General features: G+C 54.1%; 7 protein-coding genes across 7 annotated transcripts; 6 read left to right on the plus strand and 1 right to left on the minus strand.

The window, feature by feature from the left end:
* Positions 1-184: 184 nt before the first annotated feature.
* On the plus strand, positions 185-1450 carry CCOS01_12694 (uncharacterized protein; the record flags this gene model as incomplete). The annotated part of the gene is made up of 2 exons (XM_060460842.1): positions 185-575; positions 1344-1450. 2 exons carry the CDS (start codon positions 185-187, stop codon positions 1448-1450), a joined length of 498 nt encoding a protein of 165 aa, XP_060308890.1.
* A 2144-nt stretch (positions 1451-3594) lies between these two features.
* On the plus strand, positions 3595-3864 carry CCOS01_12695 (uncharacterized protein; the record flags this gene model as incomplete). Its single annotated transcript, XM_060460843.1, has 1 exon — positions 3595-3864. A coding segment is annotated over one exon (270 nt), but the record flags the coding sequence as incomplete, so codon positions are not given.
* A 1877-nt stretch (positions 3865-5741) lies between these two features.
* On the minus strand, positions 5742-7938 carry CCOS01_12696 (WD repeat domain-containing protein; the record flags this gene model as incomplete). Its single annotated transcript, XM_060460844.1, has 2 exons — positions 5742-6732; positions 6785-7938. The coding sequence occupies 2 exons, from the start codon at positions 7936-7938 to the stop codon at positions 5742-5744; spliced, it is 2145 nt and encodes a 714-aa protein (XP_060308892.1).
* Positions 7939-11698: 3760 nt separating this feature from the next.
* CCOS01_12697 (uncharacterized protein) lies at positions 11699-12190 on the plus strand (the record flags this gene model as incomplete). Its single annotated transcript, XM_060460845.1, has 1 exon — positions 11699-12190. The coding sequence occupies one exon, from the start codon at positions 11699-11701 to the stop codon at positions 12188-12190; it is 492 nt and encodes a 163-aa protein (XP_060308893.1).
* Positions 12191-12523: 333 nt separating this feature from the next.
* Positions 12524-12907, plus strand: CCOS01_12698 (uncharacterized protein; the record flags this gene model as incomplete). The annotated part of the gene is made up of 1 exon (XM_060460846.1): positions 12524-12907. One exon carries the CDS (start codon positions 12524-12526, stop codon positions 12905-12907), a length of 384 nt encoding a protein of 127 aa, XP_060308894.1.
* Positions 12908-13510: 603 nt separating this feature from the next.
* CCOS01_12699 (alcohol dehydrogenase GroES-like domain-containing protein) lies at positions 13511-14702 on the plus strand (the record flags this gene model as incomplete). The annotated part of the gene is made up of 3 exons (XM_060460847.1): positions 13511-13715; positions 13774-14002; positions 14054-14702. 3 exons carry the CDS (start codon positions 13511-13513, stop codon positions 14700-14702), a joined length of 1083 nt encoding a protein of 360 aa, XP_060308895.1.
* Positions 14703-15314: 612 nt separating this feature from the next.
* CCOS01_12700 (ribosome assembly protein 4) lies at positions 15315-16559 on the plus strand (the record flags this gene model as incomplete). The annotated part of the gene is made up of 2 exons (XM_060460848.1): positions 15315-15394; positions 15485-16559. The coding sequence occupies 2 exons, from the start codon at positions 15315-15317 to the stop codon at positions 16557-16559; spliced, it is 1155 nt and encodes a 384-aa protein (XP_060308896.1).
* Between the last annotated feature and the right edge of the window lie 920 nt (positions 16560-17479).

The following is a 17479-nucleotide window of genomic DNA, read 5'->3' on the forward strand; positions in this document are numbered from 1 at the left end:
CGTGCACAAAGGGGCCAAGTACTGCTGTGTAATATTCCGTACCAATATCGGGGAGGGGGAACAAGACAAGACGCCGGCGGCTGTTCTCCCTATTTCGAGGACCCCCCGTTCCCTTTTTTCGCCTCTTGTGCCCCTGGCTTGGCCACTTTGTGTTCTCTTCCCCACCAAAGCCGCCCCTCCACGGATGAGCAGCAGCAAGGATCATTTCACTTCCAAGAGCACACACAACAGGGACAAGGGTATGTTCAAGAAGCAGCAGGAAAGCAGCACCGTCACCAAAAGAAGTTCTGGACAGCCGACATGGAGAGGCCGGGGTAGCTCAGGATCGGGCATAGCGCCGTTTCAAGCCCGTCCACCCTCCACCAGCGGTAGATGCCTTCAGCGTGCACAGCAAGGGCTCAAAGAGAAATGGTTTGATGGGGTTCGCGTCACAGAGCTGGGCGCGTTGCGACCCGATCCCGCAGCGGCACTGGCTGTGGTTGTGCGTTGGTGGCCGTTGGTTGGATGGCAGTTGTTCCTGCGGGAGATGATGAGGACGGAGAGGGTCCAGATGGGCGAGGCGCTTGTGACTACCGGTATGTCTTGACTCTTGGCCATGATTCCATGAATATCTATCTCCCTCTCACCATTCATGTCCTACAATGTCATTTTACTGCGCTGACTAGACTCAGAAACTTGGACCGGCCCGTCTGTCTGGAACTCTTCTATGACGGCATCGAAGCGCTCACAAAGAGGTCTCCCATGAAATTGTCAGGTTCCTTGAAGTGGCTGGCCCTGGGCATTGACTCTGTACGACCTGTCAACTGAAGCCACGCGACATACATGGCGTTCTGTAAGCTTGGGCTACCATCGGCCCCCTTCGAAGTTTCTCACCCGTGATGCTGCTCATTGTAACCTTGTGGTGAGAGAGAGTCACCCGGGTCTACTGTCTGCCTCCAGGAATCATCTTGTCATCAGCGACTTGCCTATTTTTCTGCACAATATTGGAAGCTACTGCAATACCACCCCGCAATACTCAATGCTCTCGGCCCTTCTCCAGAGCCAAGCGCTGTCACATGAGAAGACGTTGAGAAAATTCAGTTACCTGCTCCGCCCGGCGCGTCTCTTTCACTTTCAAAAGGTTAATGGACTGTGGGGAAAACCCATCGCTTCGAGCCTTGTGAGACCAGTCTCGTCCAAAAGGGACGATGTTGAAAAACCTTCATCTATTGATGGGTTATAGTACCACTTCAAGACCAGAGCCGGCCCTCGGCACGCCAATCGTAGGGGATATCCCGTCCATCGAGCCCGAAATGCCCCCAGGATTTGTCTGACGATGCTGGCGGTTTACATGCCCCTTGCAGGAGTCATGTCCGCTGTCAACTCGCCAGGACAGGCCCGGGAGAGGTACCTCTGCCGCATCGCTACCAAGTCCGACTACGACTACGAGTTCTGGGAGGACCGTCAATGACCAGACATCAGCTGCGGACAATAGCTCGTGCAGGACATGACCCCAGCTGGACATCGGTGACTGGACCGCACGCAACCGCTGGATCGCCGTACCTGAGTACATCCATGCCTAATGCAACGCTGAAGCCTCGAGGACACATCACTTGCATCGCGTGCGCCCAGGCACTCGATATGCTTACTCTTGTTGACTTGTCATGACCTTGCGGGCCCAGCCTGAGTTCGCGGCCTTGATTTCTGGAATTCTGGATCGTAGATACACTTTCTATAAGGCTTCACTAGGACATATCCGCATTGCGAGCTTTAGGTACGCAACCTTAGTCCCTCTGTTCAGTCATAAACTTTGAAGTATCGATTGATGCAGGAGTCTACATTGGCCCCAAACGAACACAGCTTCACAACATCCCATCTTTGCCAGTGCAGCCGTTTCGAAACGTCTATATCATCTTTACTACTCTGAGTACACCAGCATCGCTCTGTAATTCACTCTTCCCTGGCTGTTCATGTACGCGCAAAACTCGGAATCCTTCCCGGAGTACTTTACCTAATAATACTGTGTGTGTTTGAAGAACACTGGTACTATTGATACTCAACTTCTCTATTCTCACCAATTGTCCAGAGTCATGTCGTCTTCACGGGCCCCCGAACCCACCCGTCAACGCTTGATCGTCCCGCGCGCACTCTATCTGCGCATCGATGATCCTATTCCTGGCCGCTTGACATGTCCGCCGCCAAGCTGTTACGCCCTGCGCCTAAGTCCCCAAATTTCCCCCATGGAAAAAAACAGCGAGCATAGCAGAAACTGACATCTGCAACTCACGAGTACCAAAATACAAGCGACTTGGCGACTTCTTGTCAGCGCCCCCTTTTAGACTTTTAGCTGCATGTCACTAGAGACAGCTTTAGGACAAACCAGGACCACCATGTGCCGCTTGCCGCTACACCACATCTCATCCCCAGTATTTCTGACGGAAATTAACCTTCATGCGTGAAGGCTAAAGGGACGGTTCTGGGCCCAGAAAGTTCAGAAACTTCTCCCTTCTCCTCCCAAAAGAGACATAAACGGTTCGCGACAATCCCTCCGGCTGAAGACCTGTCTCCGCCTGGCTTGGCTTTGGGTTCATTTAGAGCGTAGCTCAATACTCGATATCATCATCTTTAAACCGCGTACGTCCCACAATAAGATCTACGTCTGCCGCCTCTAGCCTCCTTTCCGAGGAGCGCTTGTTGCTCGTTCTCGCGGTCAGGTGGCGTTGCCCATGTTCCCTCCTGTCCACATGGCCTGGGCACACCTTGTGAGTGTTCTACATACAGGCTATTGCAACGTGTGGTACCTTCTCTCGCGAATCGAATCGTGGAGTCGTGAGACCTAGGGCGAACCCCAACATTTTCCCCCCTCGAATCCCCTCCATCCCATGTCCTCGTGGTAATTTTGCGCCCTCGTCCACCTCATCCTAGCGTGTCGTGACCATTTTCTTCCTCGCAGATTCTCCGCGTCGGTCGGTAGCGCAGATCATCCCCACGGGACACTCGAACAAGTCTAATTTCCCCCATCGGCGTCAAAGCCTCGTGGTCTAAGTCGGCTCCTCTACGGCGTCATTCTATTCTGCAGAGCGGTGATTTCTTGAGGCGCTGGAGGCCTTGATGTATTGGAGGAGACAAATCTGGAGAGGGGATCCGGGGTTTTCCTTAACTTGGCATGCGGGAGATTTATCCAAGGCAATTCAATCCATAGAATGAGACCGAAGCGCCCCCGGGGCCACCGTTCGATCCGGGGGTCGAACAAAAATACCTCCCTGCTTAACGCTGCGGCGGCATCTACACTCCGGCGGCAGGCATCGTGAGATGAAGACAAGACTAGGCAACATGAGACGAACACATGTAGATGAAGTTCCTCACAACAAGGCTCAGATCCTCTGCTGCCCATCCGGCCCGACCGAGCAGCGTCACATCCGGCACCATCACGGCGGCTCTTGTGAATGTGCAATGCCCACTATATTTGTGTTCTCCTCTGCCTCTACTCCGGGCTTGTCCCCCGCCCCTAACCCACTCAAACCTGATGTCTGGGGCCGTGGATGCTGAGGGGAAATGGGGTCCGGGGAAGGACAGAAATGGAAGGTCGGTTCGTGATACTCGACTTTTGTTCTGGAACGACCCCTGCTCTTCGGCCCTATTTCAGCTTCCATCTTGACATCTTGGAGGATCTTGGGATCGAGGCCTCTCGCTCGAATAGGGCCCGAGTCAACTGCCCAAGACAATTTGCGGATAACGCAGCTGAAACTGATGCTTTTTTTGTGTTCTTCCACACATGTGACTGTCTTCACGATACTTGGCAGAGGCATGTGGGAAGCTACCAAGTATTTGGCCGATGGTTCTTTTAACCTCGGTGTTCGCGAGACAGCTACACACGATGGTTGAGGTCTGCCACTTTACCATCCATAAACCTGCCCTTCTTTACCATCATCATGATGTTGGCGTGTATTCGAGACTGGGAGCTGGAAGAGTGGCCAAAAGCCTCAATCTGGTGAACCATCTATCAAGACATACTTCTTGTCTGAACTAGGGTACTTCAGTTTTTTGTGCATTTGGCGGCTGGAGGCTCCCAAGCCGTAAGAGTCTTTGTGCTCCCTTCGCCACCGTCTTCCAGTGTCGTTGTGATGGACATCATCCTACCTGTGACTAGACGATACTAATTCTGAGCAGCATCATCGTCGCGCCGTTCCGACCCCTCTGTCAAATCACCAGCTTAAAGTAAACCATATCGGCGGCCACCTACATCAGCAAGTCCAAATTCTCCGCTCAGATACGTCTCCGAAGCTCAAGCAAGTAGCCAACCGCCTTGCGGATACCGGAAGGCACGGTCCGTGATCTGTCCAGCCCGTCAGTCGCCCTTTGACCGCGACCTTCCTCGTGTGTCAGGTCCGCATTAGGCTGATCTCAATCATCCAGTTTTCCCACCGACGTGCTCTCGGACCGTGGACGGGACGTGGGCAGGCTCAAAGATGAGATTGCTCCCAGGCCCGAGTCCGAAGAAGAGACGCACTGAGTCCCAATGATCTTCTTGGACTCTGGACAGCGTAGCTTCCTGAGGTCGTAGGTATGGAGCCAAGCTTATAGAAGAGCCTCGACATTGACATCTGCTTCGCATGCGCATGTTTTGATGCTGGTCGTCATTGTAACCGGACACCCATTGCTTCTGCATCTCACTTGCGCCTAGACGTATACTACATCCCTCAATTCTCATGGACTTTACATCTGCAGCATACATGACAACACACAAGCAGCCGTACCAAAGCATCCCAGTTCGGTCGAACAGGACATGAAACACCAAGATCGGCAAGGTAGCACAGCACTCGAAATCTTCATCCAGATGTCCATCTCGGTCCCAGTTCCAGAGGACGCGTAGCACAGATTCATCCGTTACCACCACGCCGATAATCAACCCAAGACGTGCGGTAACCACCGCACCACACACTCTCGAAACAAACAAAAAGGCCAGGCAGAGTCGCAAACCAGGCCAACCGACCGGCCATCAGATAAAAAGACCCTTTTGAGTCGAAACGAAACGGAACGTCTGATCTTGCTTGCACCTGTCCTGAAACCCGAATGGGCCAGCAGGTATATTGCCACACCAGCCAGCGCTTTGATGGGAACGAGGCTCACCCCCGTCCCACCATATTTTGCCGCCTCGTTGGCCCCGTTGACTTTTTTTTTGTCTGGAATGAAACGGTCGTTTTCTCCGCATTCTATACCATGAACCCGTCGTCTCATAGCATGACAATAAAGCATGGCAGATCAGTGGTAAAAGTGTCACTTCAAAACTCCCCATCTTCGCAGGACGTCGGAAAAATGGACGGCCAGGCAGGCGGCAGTTAGCGAACACCCACGGATAAATATGTGATGGCGAAACAGAGTCTATAATGCTTCTATCCAGTAGCCGTCTATGCAACAAAGCCCAGGATGCCATGCAAAACGAAGAAACAAAGTCCAGTCCAAATGTTTGAACGGATCCCAACCCGAACGAAAAGAAACCGGATCTTGACCAGACATCCGTAATCCCAATACAAGTGGATGAGTATCCATCGTCATCATCCAATACGCCTCTGTGAGGGTTCTGTTCTTTCCAGAAATCGCCTCATCTCTTTTGTTTTCGTATAACGTCTACTACGCCGGATCGCCACCGAGTCGTGATGGTCGAATAAAAATGAAGAAGCCAAGTCGTCAGTGAGGGCGGTCCAGCCTTGCCGCTCTCGGTATTAGGGTATTATGTAGGTTGTATGCGTCTTTCGTGCCCTCTATATGTATCCGCCCTCTATCTCGCAGGTACCGCCGCTGCTCTCCAGTGCCTCGATTCCGGCGACGTCGGCACCAAAGTCCATGATGAGGATCTTGGGATCCTGTCCGGTGCTGACGATTCTCCGATAATCGCTCTTCGCGCTCAGCACCCAGCTAGCGTGCCATCGTGGGAAGTCGAGCAACTGGCGACCAGTCTCCATGTCAAAGACCTTAATGTCAGTATCGTAGCTGCCGCTGACAAGACGCCCGCTGACCGAGTCGATATGCAGGCTGCGCACGAGGTTATCGTGGGCCTTCATCTCGCGAAGACACTCGCCCGTGTTGGCATCCCAAATGCGGATGACCTTGTCATTACCAGCCGAGGCGACATATCGGCCGTCTTCGGAGAACTGAGAACACGCCAGGCCCTTGGTGTGACCCTGGAATTCTCGAATGTTTTTGCCAGTGTCAATGTTCCAGAGCTTGACGCGGAAGTCGCCCGAACAAGAGACAATGGTATTGCCGCGCATCTGGACAGCATTCACTGGACCGGAATGCCCTCGAAGCTGACGGAGGAGAGTGCCGGTCGCTCGGTCCCAAACGCAGATGCTAATGTCCTTGCTACACGTAATGATGTGTTTGTCGTCAAAAGCGAGATCCAACACAGCGGCAGTATGATGCTGAAGACGGCGGATCGGTCTGTAGCCCGAGCGAACGTTGTACACAATGCAGCTCGCGTCGGACGACCCAGTGACGAGCATGCGATCATCGTATTGCAGACAAAGAATCGATGCCTTGTGGTGGGTGGGAAAGGAAACCATGGCAGGCATCGAAGGATTCGCCCGCTGGTTATCGGGGAGAGTTGCGTAATGAACCGGCTGTCCTTCGTCGTCGAGAAGCAGGGAGACGTCGTTGACGACCTCAGGCGGGCCGATGACCAGACGACACTCGAATGTCCGCATGTCCCACACTCGAATGGTCTTATCGCGAGAACCGGTGATGATCTTCGTTCTATGCGTATGTTAGTTAACCAGGCTCTTCCGAAAGAATCCTTGATACTTACTCGTCGAACTGAAGGCAATAGATACTGTCCAGGTGCCCATTCAGATAGACGGGCTTAGCCTTGCCCTCCTTCCATCGCTGGTCGAGCTCCTCCTTGGCCTTGTAGATCTGCTTCCAATCCACGTCTGGGTTAATGGGCGGGACGCCCTGTCCTGTTCCAGGTTGAACGGGGAGACTAGTAGCGTAGGTTCCAGTCTTCTCGCGCAAGAATGACTCTCTCCAGACGTGTTGGTTTTTGACCATTTGCTGCCATTCCCGCGAAACTCTGCTCGCAGCGCCAAGAGCAGTGGCATCCAAATGAGCGAGAACCTGGATCGCCAACTCAACAGGGAGCTGCGCAATAAAGTTGATTCGGCTGATGTTGGCGTCCTGGACCTCCACCTCCACATCGACGTCCGAGTCGACACCAGTAACGGTGATGCCGATGCCGCTCTCGCGATCAGTGAAGTCATCAGAGGAAGCGCGAAGCCACTTGTTCTGGAAAGCCTGGTTTGAGGCAGCGGCAGAAGCCTTGGCAGCGGCGCCTGTGTGAAAAGGGATGATGGGCGGCGCGCTTCCACTCCCAGGGAGTGGCAGGCAGGGGAAGCAGTGATCAGACGCGGAGGCATCGCTTTGTGAGTCGGGGCCATGGGACGTCTTGGAGTGTCGAAAGCTTGTTGCCTGGCGAAGGCGGTGCCAATGGGAGTTGGCATGAGCAGTGCCGGGACGGACATCATTTTGAGGCTCCTCCAAGCCATGAGCACCCCCGATCGAATGTCTCTTGTGATGGTGGACAATGCCCTTCAACGATATGGACGCCCTACGGAACATGCCCTTGATGCTACCATTGCTATTGCCGCCGTTGCCTCCCGCGTGTGCTCCGTGACCGTGCTTCTCAGAGTTCTCGTTGCTAGGGCCGACGTGGCTTCGAGATCGCTCGAGGGAGAGTTCCTCGAGATGGCTCGACAGTTCGGGTTCGATGTGGAAGATGGAGGATTTGCGGCGCCATGGGAGGGAGAGACTCATGCTACGAAGGCGATGTTGCTGGAAAGAAGGTCTGGCGTTGGCGTTCCCATCAAAGGCATCTTCCTGAATGGCGGAAGTGGAGGAGGGCTCGTCGTAGATAGCCTCCTGGGCCGGAGCCCAATCGGAGAGGATTTGGATGCGTGCAGACATGCTGTAGATGCGTACGTCGACGTCGACGCTGGCGACAGTCGCCTAGATACCAGAACTAGAGGTCGAGATGGATCTTCTCTAGCTGACCTTGCAGACGAGACGACAAGGAAGGGTCCGGGGACGTGGAAGAGAAAGGGGAGGTCGAAACGGATTCGTGGGGAAGCGAACAAAGCACAAATACCTAGGGATCATCACATGGTCAGTGGGAGGTTTGAAGGGTTTAAGGGAATAGGTAAGAGAGGGAGATGGGTAGTTCGAGGAGGTACGGAGGGTCTTGTCTCGGTTCCATACCTTCAGTCCTAGCTTCTTCTCCCTTTTTTGCTTCTTTTCCCCCTTCCTAAACCTGACTCTATCTGGCGCGCCGGGAAGTTGTACACTCGCAGGACGGGAATGTCTCGGACTTCCCAGCTAAAGGCTTGGAGCCACTGCAGGGTGGACAATGGGTGGATAAGCAGGTGGCGGCCAGTAAGGAGACGGTTGGGCGGAAGTTTTGGAGATTTTCGGGTGTGGTTCAAAGATATTGAGACAGAGAGCGAGATGGGCTGCAGCAGCCGTGAACGGGGTTGAGTTGCAGTGCAGGCGGAGGGCGGCAGTGGAAAGCTGAACCACGGGAGTCGGCCGGTGGCCCCTGGGGCTCTTTGGGGACTGAAAGGCAGGGCGAGCAAGCCGCGACAGGAAGAGTTGGTGAGGGTCCTGGGGACGGTTTGTTTGGGGGTTGCTGGAGACGACCTATTCAGGCCTAGGGGCGTCGAAATGTCAGGGTCGAAGGGTGTTCGTCCCCCCGGCTGGCCCTTCTTCTCTCTATGGATTTTCAAGGGTCCGTCCTCCTTGGGTGGTGGGAAGAGGGATCGGCTTCCTGGGGTTACCGGATCGGGTCTGGATTCGTCTGCGGGAAATAGGGTGGTGGACACACTACCGGGCAGAACGCGCCGCCACCCAGCGAGTCTTTCCGTGCTAGGTTTCTCGTCGAAGTACGGATAGAGGTGAAAGATGAGGGTGAGGACGGTGACGGTAACACGAAGACAGAGATGAATGAAGGAGGTCGAAGTTGGCAGACAGGTCCGATGACCTTGGAGCAGTTGGGCAGAAGCGTCAGGTAGGTATTCGTGCGGTGCCTAATGAGCAAGTGAGCATCTGCCCGTCGAGCTGTGGGTGCCGTGGTGCCCTGGCGTGTCCTGGTGTGTGCCCGGGTGTGGGAGCGCGAGTCAACAAAGAAAGGGAAGAGAAGAAGAAAGAAAAAGAGGGCGACAGTGCAGATCTCCAGCCAAGTGCGAGCCTCGGGTTTGTGTAATGACTGGCGGCGACTAGTCTTTTGTGGTTGTTGGGCGACGGTTTCGAGTAATGTTGATGTAAATCTCAAGCCGGCGATGGGAAGGGCAAAGAAAAGTCCCGGTCCTTCCCCTCTGGTACCGAGTGCGGTACGTACTTGTATCCAGGTATTTCTTGGGTCTTGGGGAACGGGAAAGCCGCCTTTGCAAGATTCACCTACTTAGGTATCACACTCCCTCAGTTAGGTACTTTACTGTTTCTCAGATCTGTGAACCGGGAAGAAGCAGCGATGCCAGAGGTCAATACGGAACGAGTTGACGGCCGTTGAAAAGAACAACAACGGAAGCGAGATCGCCAGATTGGCGCTGACAGGTGCGAGAACGGTGCGTAGAAGAAGAGATGGAAACTAGGAGCCGGCAAGTATTCGTAGGTACACACACCCACAGGAACGAGAAAGGATGAAAGACGGCCTGGCCGATAGGTATGGGCTTACCACTGTCAGGCTTCACCTCAATTTGCTGTGAAGGTACTAGTGCTGGCGAGAAGTAGTTGAACGTGCGCCACGCCTGTTGCAGATTGCACGGGGTAGCCCGGGGAACCGAGTCGTCTTTGTGCGATCCGGATGGTTTTGTATACTTTGGTAGGTAAGTCGTAGGTGTTCAAATGATCAAACAGTGGGAGTTAATCCCAGTGGACAAAGAGGAAGCACAGCAGAAGAAGGTATCCCGTGACAATTCAACATCATGTGGGCATGGGATGATAGAGGAGTGACCGCGATACTTGAAGTCAGTGTGCCAGGTCAAGAATACCGACTCTACCACATCAACATGCGCCGTTGTTGCTGTTGACATTCATCACACAGCGTCGCAATGTTTACATTCCGAATGGGCAAGCCATTCTCGAAATCCCGAACCGCCGCCTCATCTCGTAAGGTTGGCTGCAACCACAATGAAATTGCAGCGTGGCAGGCCTCGCGGACGCCGTGGCGGAAGTACCTACGGAGGTACCTACGGTACCAGGGCTGTCAAACAGCAGAAGGGGGCAAAGGTATCGGTACTTGGTGTTTCGGATTTTCGAGCCACTGAGCTGCGAAACTTGTCTCTATCCCGGTGACTAGAGACGTATTCGATACTTCTGGTAAAAATACCAATTCTCGCTACCCTCCATCTTCTCCCATCCCGAAATCCCATTCCCATTTACAAAACTTAGTACCGTGGGCAGCCAGCTGGTATCATTGAATTCCCACTTGCAGGCAGGTCGCAGCATCTGCCTCGATAGTGTCCAACTTCCCGGGGTCTCGGTCCCTGAATGCAAATACCCTGGAAATCCCACCCTTCCCGCATCGCATCCTTCAGGCTAGGCCGCCTGCAACCCTGTAAGCGGAGATCCAAAGTCAATTTCCGATGTTTCCTCTCTTGCAAACTCTGGTCTGGTCAACAGTTCTTTGTGTTTAACCTGGTGTCAGAGACAGCGGCATCCATTTGTGTGTGCCTCTTCGAGGTCGCAAGACGACGATAATCCAGAGGATCATATCTACAGATAGTCAAACATCAGCTTCGGCAATTGCCCTTACCCATTCCAGTCCAGAGACGACTCATCCTTTGACCCAGCATGGCGGACGTCGTTGGCATTGTGGCAACCAGGCTCTGAGACCTTTACAATCGGAAATTGGCTGTCACACTCTTATGCAGCCGACGAATGAAGGGCAACGTTCCGTCCATCCACCGTCACATCTCACCGGTGCCTTACCGCCTGCTCCTATTGTTCTTCTGCCACTATGTGCCTAGTAGAGTACCCGAGTATTGCCATGAAGGTCTCACCTCTACCATGGCGGTGGGCTCCCTTGGCCGAGCGCTGCATTGTCAGATGCGTCTAAAACACAAAGACGGCGCGGATAAGCGAGCGCCTGGGAAACTCTTCATCTCAAGGATAAAGTTTCGGAAATGAGAGTAAATCACAGCCATATCCTCCTCGTCAGGGATGATTTTGTGACTTTTCGCTTCCCCAGATTCTCTCGACATGAAGGTGAGCTACCTTTCGTGTTAGATCGTGAGCTTCCTGGACCAAGTCACAACTTAATACAGAGCGTTGAGCTATACATTAGATCCGTAGAAGATGATCGTCCCAATGATGGGCGGTATGATAAGCTTCTACGGTGACCTGTGATCGTCGACCTTGAAGCAGCAATGTAGCATCATGAGATCGCAAATTCCCATCTGAATTGCGTTTGGGGCACGGGCCATTTACACTTACCTTCGGCTCCGGCGCGTTGAGCCCCGGTCATCCGGAGCTCAAGTTTTTCCTTGCTCCTGCCGATGACGAGAGGCCCAGTCCATCAGGGTGCCCGTCACGCCAGAATCTCCAGCGATGAGACGAAACCGCCCTGACGTCCCCTCTCAGTTCTCCAAGCTTCTCTCTCCATAATTCCTGACAAGAAATTGACCTTCTTGTTCTCTCGTCGACGACATATCACTCTCAAGAAGCTGCAAAGATGCCGCCCAAACCTGCTCAATTCGGCAGAATAGGCCTCGTCATTCCGCTCTTCTACCGCGTCTTCTTCCTAGGCATCGAGCCCATCTCTGCTCTTGTCGGTGCCTATTACGCACACGTGCGACCCGACGACTATCTCCAGCTCACTCACGCCGTCTCAAAACCCGAAGTCATTCCCCAAGGAACCTCGATCGTCCTCTCCCAGCTCGCCAACCTATACCTGCTCTTTGCTCTCAATGAAGCCCTCGTTCTTCGCGCCACATCAGACCTGCGCGTCTGGAAGACCGTCCTGTTCGTGCTCCTTGTAGCCGACTTTGGACACTTGTACACAGTTCGAAGCTTAGGGCCAGAGGTGTACTACAACTTCGCCAAGTGGAACGCCATCGACTGGGGAAATGTCCCGTTCGTATACTTTGGTGCCTCGATGAGGGTCGCATTTCTGGCCGGCGTCGGATTAAGCGGGCGACCGGCACCTACAAGAAAGCAACAGTAGAGCATGGGGGAGTTCGCCAAGCTCAAATAGCCTACCCGGCCGGGATGTTGCTTACGCGCCGGAGAACCGCCCGATCATTGCACCGAGCCCGAGTCGCCGATGTTCGGTCCGCATAGAACCGCGACCGAAAGTGAAAGTTCTGGGAGACGAACTGAGGAAAAGGCGCCGGTGGCAAGGGGGGAAGAGGAAATAATGGCGAACGGAAGAGACAGTCCAAGCGAAGGCTGGGACAACCCCGAGCCAGTACCGACATGTTGAACTGGTCACTCACCCTGTCGGCGTTACGCATACCTCGATTAGCTACAGCGCGATGAAAGCATCGAACCAGTACGCATGCCCAGACTGGATGGTTGGCTAGGGACATTTGCACGGCACACATGCACTCGGAGACATTTGCCGAGATACAGCGAAGAAGGGAGTTCAGACATCCAGTGCAGCGAGGTTGGCCCCTCGACGAAGAATTTTTGGTCCAGGCCAAGCCCGATGTTATCTGTGATCGTGGAGTTCCCATCCGCCGTCAAACGTCGAAGAGGGGATCTCTTCCCTCTGTATGGTGGGATTTTCGGCAGCCGGTCTCGGAAAATCCTCCGGACAATTTTCCTTCCCCAACTCCCGGAGGAGCCACCTCAAATCGAGTGGGTTTTGGGGTGCAATTGGCGGGCAACGGTGGGGTATCATCGCGGGGCAGCGCGACACGATGAATGGGAGGGCGGGTGAGTGTAAGAAAGTGACGAAGAAGGATGCGAGCTCGACAGGCTTACAGCAGAGATAATTGAACGGCAATCACGACAATAACGGATTCGATTTCGAGAAACATGTTCTTTCTTATGCAGTCCCTTTACGAACACAGCCATCTGCGACGGACGGACGGATGAGGGAAGGAAGTCAATGGCGCAAGATTGTGGAAGAATCGAATGAGAGGGCCATCATTTGCTTCCAACAAGCGCCTAGCCTCGAGCAAGGGTCCTGCCCCCATCTAGCTCCCATGGGCAGACATTGCGGCGCGACATAAGCCCCTCCTCGACCGAGCTGGGAGGTGCCCCTCACTCAAGGATGGATGTCCTACGCTCCACGCGCAGCGCCGCGACAAACGAGATGGTGGGGGGTTTCGGGAGAAGCTCTGAAAATGGTCAGGGTATTTCATCCGGCGCGGTTCCCTCTGCCCGTTGTGAGCAGCGTCCGAGCCTTTCTCCTCTTCCTCCTTCTCTTCCTCTTCTCTCGTGCCATCCGAACACTTCCTGTAATCAAATCGAGGTCGTATCTCGAGAGTAGCCAGACGAATCTACAAGACAGCTCCTCACTCACACTCAACTATCCATCATGTCGATTCCCGAGAAGTTCACCGGCTTCCAGGTCAACAGTGCCGAGACCTGGCAAGACTTCAAGAAGCAGGAGTTTGACCCCAAGCCGTTTGGTGACTACGACGTCGATATTAAGATTGAGTGCTGCGGTGTTTGTGCCAGTGATGTTCACACCATCAAGGGTGACTGGGGTGCTCAGCCCTATCCTCTGGCGGTTGGTCACGGTGAGTCCATGTGTCTACTGCGTAGTTGTGACCTGCTGGCTAACTCCGCTATGTCTAGAAATCGTCGGAAAGGCTTTGAGAGTCGGCTCCAAGGTCACCAAGATCAAGGAGGGCTCGCGTGTTGGTGTTGGAGCTCAATCCTACGCCTGCCTCGAGTGCCGTCAGTGCAAGAACGACAACGAGACATACTGCAAGCACCAGCTCGACACCTACGGCTCTACATTCCCCGACTCCGGCGCCATCTCCCAGGGCGGATACTCCTCCCACGTCCGCACACACGAGCACTGGTACGTGTGTTTGCTACTCTCGAAATGAGATGCATGCTAATCAAGTAACAGGGTTTTCCCCATCCCCGAAGCCCTCCCCAGCACCATCGCTGCTCCTATGCTCTGCGCTGGCCTGACAGCTTACAGCCCTCTGATCAGAAACGGATGTGGCCCTGGCAAGAAGGTCGGCATTGTCGGCATTGGCGGCATCGGTCACTTTGGTGTCATGTTCGCCAAGGCTCTGGGTGCTGAGGTCTGGGCCATTTCCCGTTCGCGATCCAAGGAGGCGGACTCTTTGAAGATGGGTGCCGATGGCTACCTGGCGAGCGGCGAGAAGGGTTGGAACGAGCCCCACAAGATGACTTTTGACCTTATTCTTAACACGGCCAACTCATTCGAGGGCTTCGACCTCTCTGCCTACCTTAGCCTTCTCGACGTCCACGGCAAGTGGGTGTCTGTCGGTCTCCCCGGTGGTGGTGGCATCACTGTTCGCAACCAGGACTTCCTCCCCAACGGCTGCTTCATTGGCAGCTCCCACTTGGGTAGCAGACGCGAGACGCTGGAGATGTTGCAGCTTGCTGCCGACAAGGGCATCAAGACATGGGTGCAGGAGGTTCCCATCAGCGCCGATGGTTTGAGGTCGGCGATGAACGGCATTGAGGATTCCAGTGTCCGCTACAGATACTGCCTGACCAACTACGAGGAGGCATTTGGCCAGTAGGCATAAGGACTGCATGGGTGCGATGTGAATAGCGAAGCAGAAGAATACCATTTAATGACCATCTACAATTGCGTATCAGTTGGATCTCTTTCTTGGAAGACGCACTCATCACATCAGTGAATTATCGAATGTCCCTGCTTCATCATGTGTCAGTGTCGCGGCAGAATGCGACCTCATCGAAGAGTTCCGCCATTCCGGATGCTCATTTTCCGGGCGCATTTGTAAGTTATTCCCTTTCATCTTCTTTTGCTGGGTACCTAAATAGCCCGGTGTGCCCGGCGCGACCGGTGCGATCGCCGGTCATCGGCAACACAAACAAGGTTCCGCGGGGAGAGACAATGACCGACAGGGGTCTGAGGAGCTCAGCCATTGCGGCTGTGTGCGGTGACATCCCAAGCCGCCCGAGGAGACCGGGGTCTCGGCAAGGTGACATGACTGATCTGATCGATTGATCTGGGGAAAACGTCTAGCGTCTTCAATCCAACTTCGTCCATCAACCACATTGTTTGTTTTATCCAAAAGCTCTTCATTCGTTACACTGGGGAATCCGCCGGACGGCAGTGGATGATGCTGTGTTTGGGTTGAAAGGAAACAGAGAGAAACATTGACATCATGAGCGCTTACCTGGACGCCAGCAATGGCCCGCCGGCGGATGATTCGATGCCCAGCTATGAGGAGGCGGTCGCCGGGGGGTGCGTTTTCTTTGCTTGACATTTACGCACATGATCCGCAACAGTTCAACATCACTCAAGATATGCATAGATAACTGACCATATTTACAGCGCGCAGCGGAATGCAGTGAGGACACACTCCGTCTCGGGATCAATACAATCCCTCAACCTTCACGACGGCACCCTCCCACCATCAATTCTGCGCCTCAAGCACCTCGGCCGCGCAATCTGCCTTAACGGCCCCGTCACCTCCATCGCCATCAGTCCAAAAGGCTACGTCGCCACATCGCAAGACAACTCGGGCACCGCGCTTCCCTCCAGCACTAAGATTTGGGACTTTCCCCAGAAGCCCGGCGCCGTGGGCGCGCGCCTCGTGCCGTCTGACATCAGCAGCGACGCGCCTGTGGTCATCTTCAGCCCGGATGGAAAACTGACGGCGGTGGTGGAGAAGGATGCAGGATGGAAGCGGGAGTGGCGGGTGAAGCTCCGCGCCGGGGAGGAAGGGCGGGGGGTGCGGTGCGCGTTGAACGGTGTCGGGCATCCCGCGGCGTTTAGCCCCGACGGGAAGAAGTTTGCGGCGGCGGATCCGTTGGGCGTTGTTGTTGTGTTTGAGGCGGCGACGAGTCCGCCGGGGATGCCACCTACGAAGAAGGTGGCGGGTGTGATGAACCATGCTGCGCCGGCGCATGTTCTCTTTATGCCGAACGGTGCGGACCTCGTGACGCTGTCGAGGGACGGGACGGTGAGGATATCGGAGGCCAAGACGGGGAGGACGCTACGGCGGATGGAGGTGGATGGGGTTGTGACGGGGACGGGGACGGGGGCGCGGGCGTTGGGGGCGTCGCCGGATGGGAGGGTGGTTGTGTCGGTGTGGGCGAGGGCCGTGTATGTGTGGGAGCATGAGGCAGGGCGGGTATCGAGCTGGGAGATGAACAAAGTGCGGAACAACGAGGGGTGGCCGCTGGCGGTGTCGCCGGATTGTCGGTTCCTGGCGTGTCGGACAGAGGAGGGGATGGATATCTCGGATGTGTACTCTGGACAGGTTCTGGCTGAAGTGACGACCGCGGTGGGGATTGATGGGCTAGTGACGGCGGCGGCCTTCTCGATGGATGGGAAGATGATGGCTGTTGGGAGGCATAGTGGTGTTGTTGATGTGTGGAACTTGGCGCCCTATGAAGGATTATGATGATGGGAGTTTGTGTTTTGTCTTGATCTGCTTATGACGATGCGGGAGGGAATGTTTTTCTGTTGGATTCATGTGGGAATAGCGATGAATCAGGCAAAAGTGCTATCTTCATGTTCAAAAGTTACGGGAAACAAGGGAGATTACATTTACAGATGTTGATTCAGGCATCTCATAAGCCTATCTCAGGGAGCATATTACGGAGCCTCAACCCAAAGGTATTGGTCTCATGACTTATCACCAGGGCATTGGATTTCCTCTAGAAACCCCCAAAGGCGTTTCGCCGAAAAGCAGTGACCAAATTGGACTCGCTCCCATGTTTTGCATTATGTCGTCTCTTATTGTAGAAGTCAATTGGGACGGGATCTCCTAGTTCGGACGAATACGGTTGGATTGTTATCAGCATCTCTGGTTATTTCAATCATTGAAGGGATGGTATTTTTGTCATGAATACCACTTGATAGTTCGTCAATCGTCTTATGAAACTGGAAATCGAAACGAGCTCCCAGAACGAATGCGACATGTGAATGAATTTCAAATATCGTGCCTGGGCTGCATGTTTAGTTTGAGAGAATAGGAAGGTAAACATACTTCCTGCTTTCGATTAGGCTGTAAGCCGTGTGCTCGCGTGACTCTGTCCGCGACCAGCCGAGCACAAACACGTCCAGTGCCGTCTGAGCGAACAAAGGTTGCGGAGGTGACAAATGGAGTCATAAGTCGAGGCTTGATGACCAATGTTTGGATATTGAGCCACCTGCCCCAAAGTCTGTTCATTGCGCCCAACGCTCCCTATAGTAATCACGCCTTTGTGTGCATTATGGCATTTGCTGGTCGTAAGAGCCGAAGCTGATATCAATGGCATTTCAAAACGCGAATATATGCTAAGTCTTGACGCCGTAATAGAACATCGCGTTTCATCTCAA

Source organism: Colletotrichum costaricense (genome assembly GCF_030867565.1).
Source record: "Colletotrichum costaricense strain IMI 309622 chromosome Unknown Scaffold_15.1, whole genome shotgun sequence".
Taxonomy (NCBI): domain Eukaryota; kingdom Fungi; phylum Ascomycota; class Sordariomycetes; order Glomerellales; family Glomerellaceae; genus Colletotrichum; species Colletotrichum costaricense.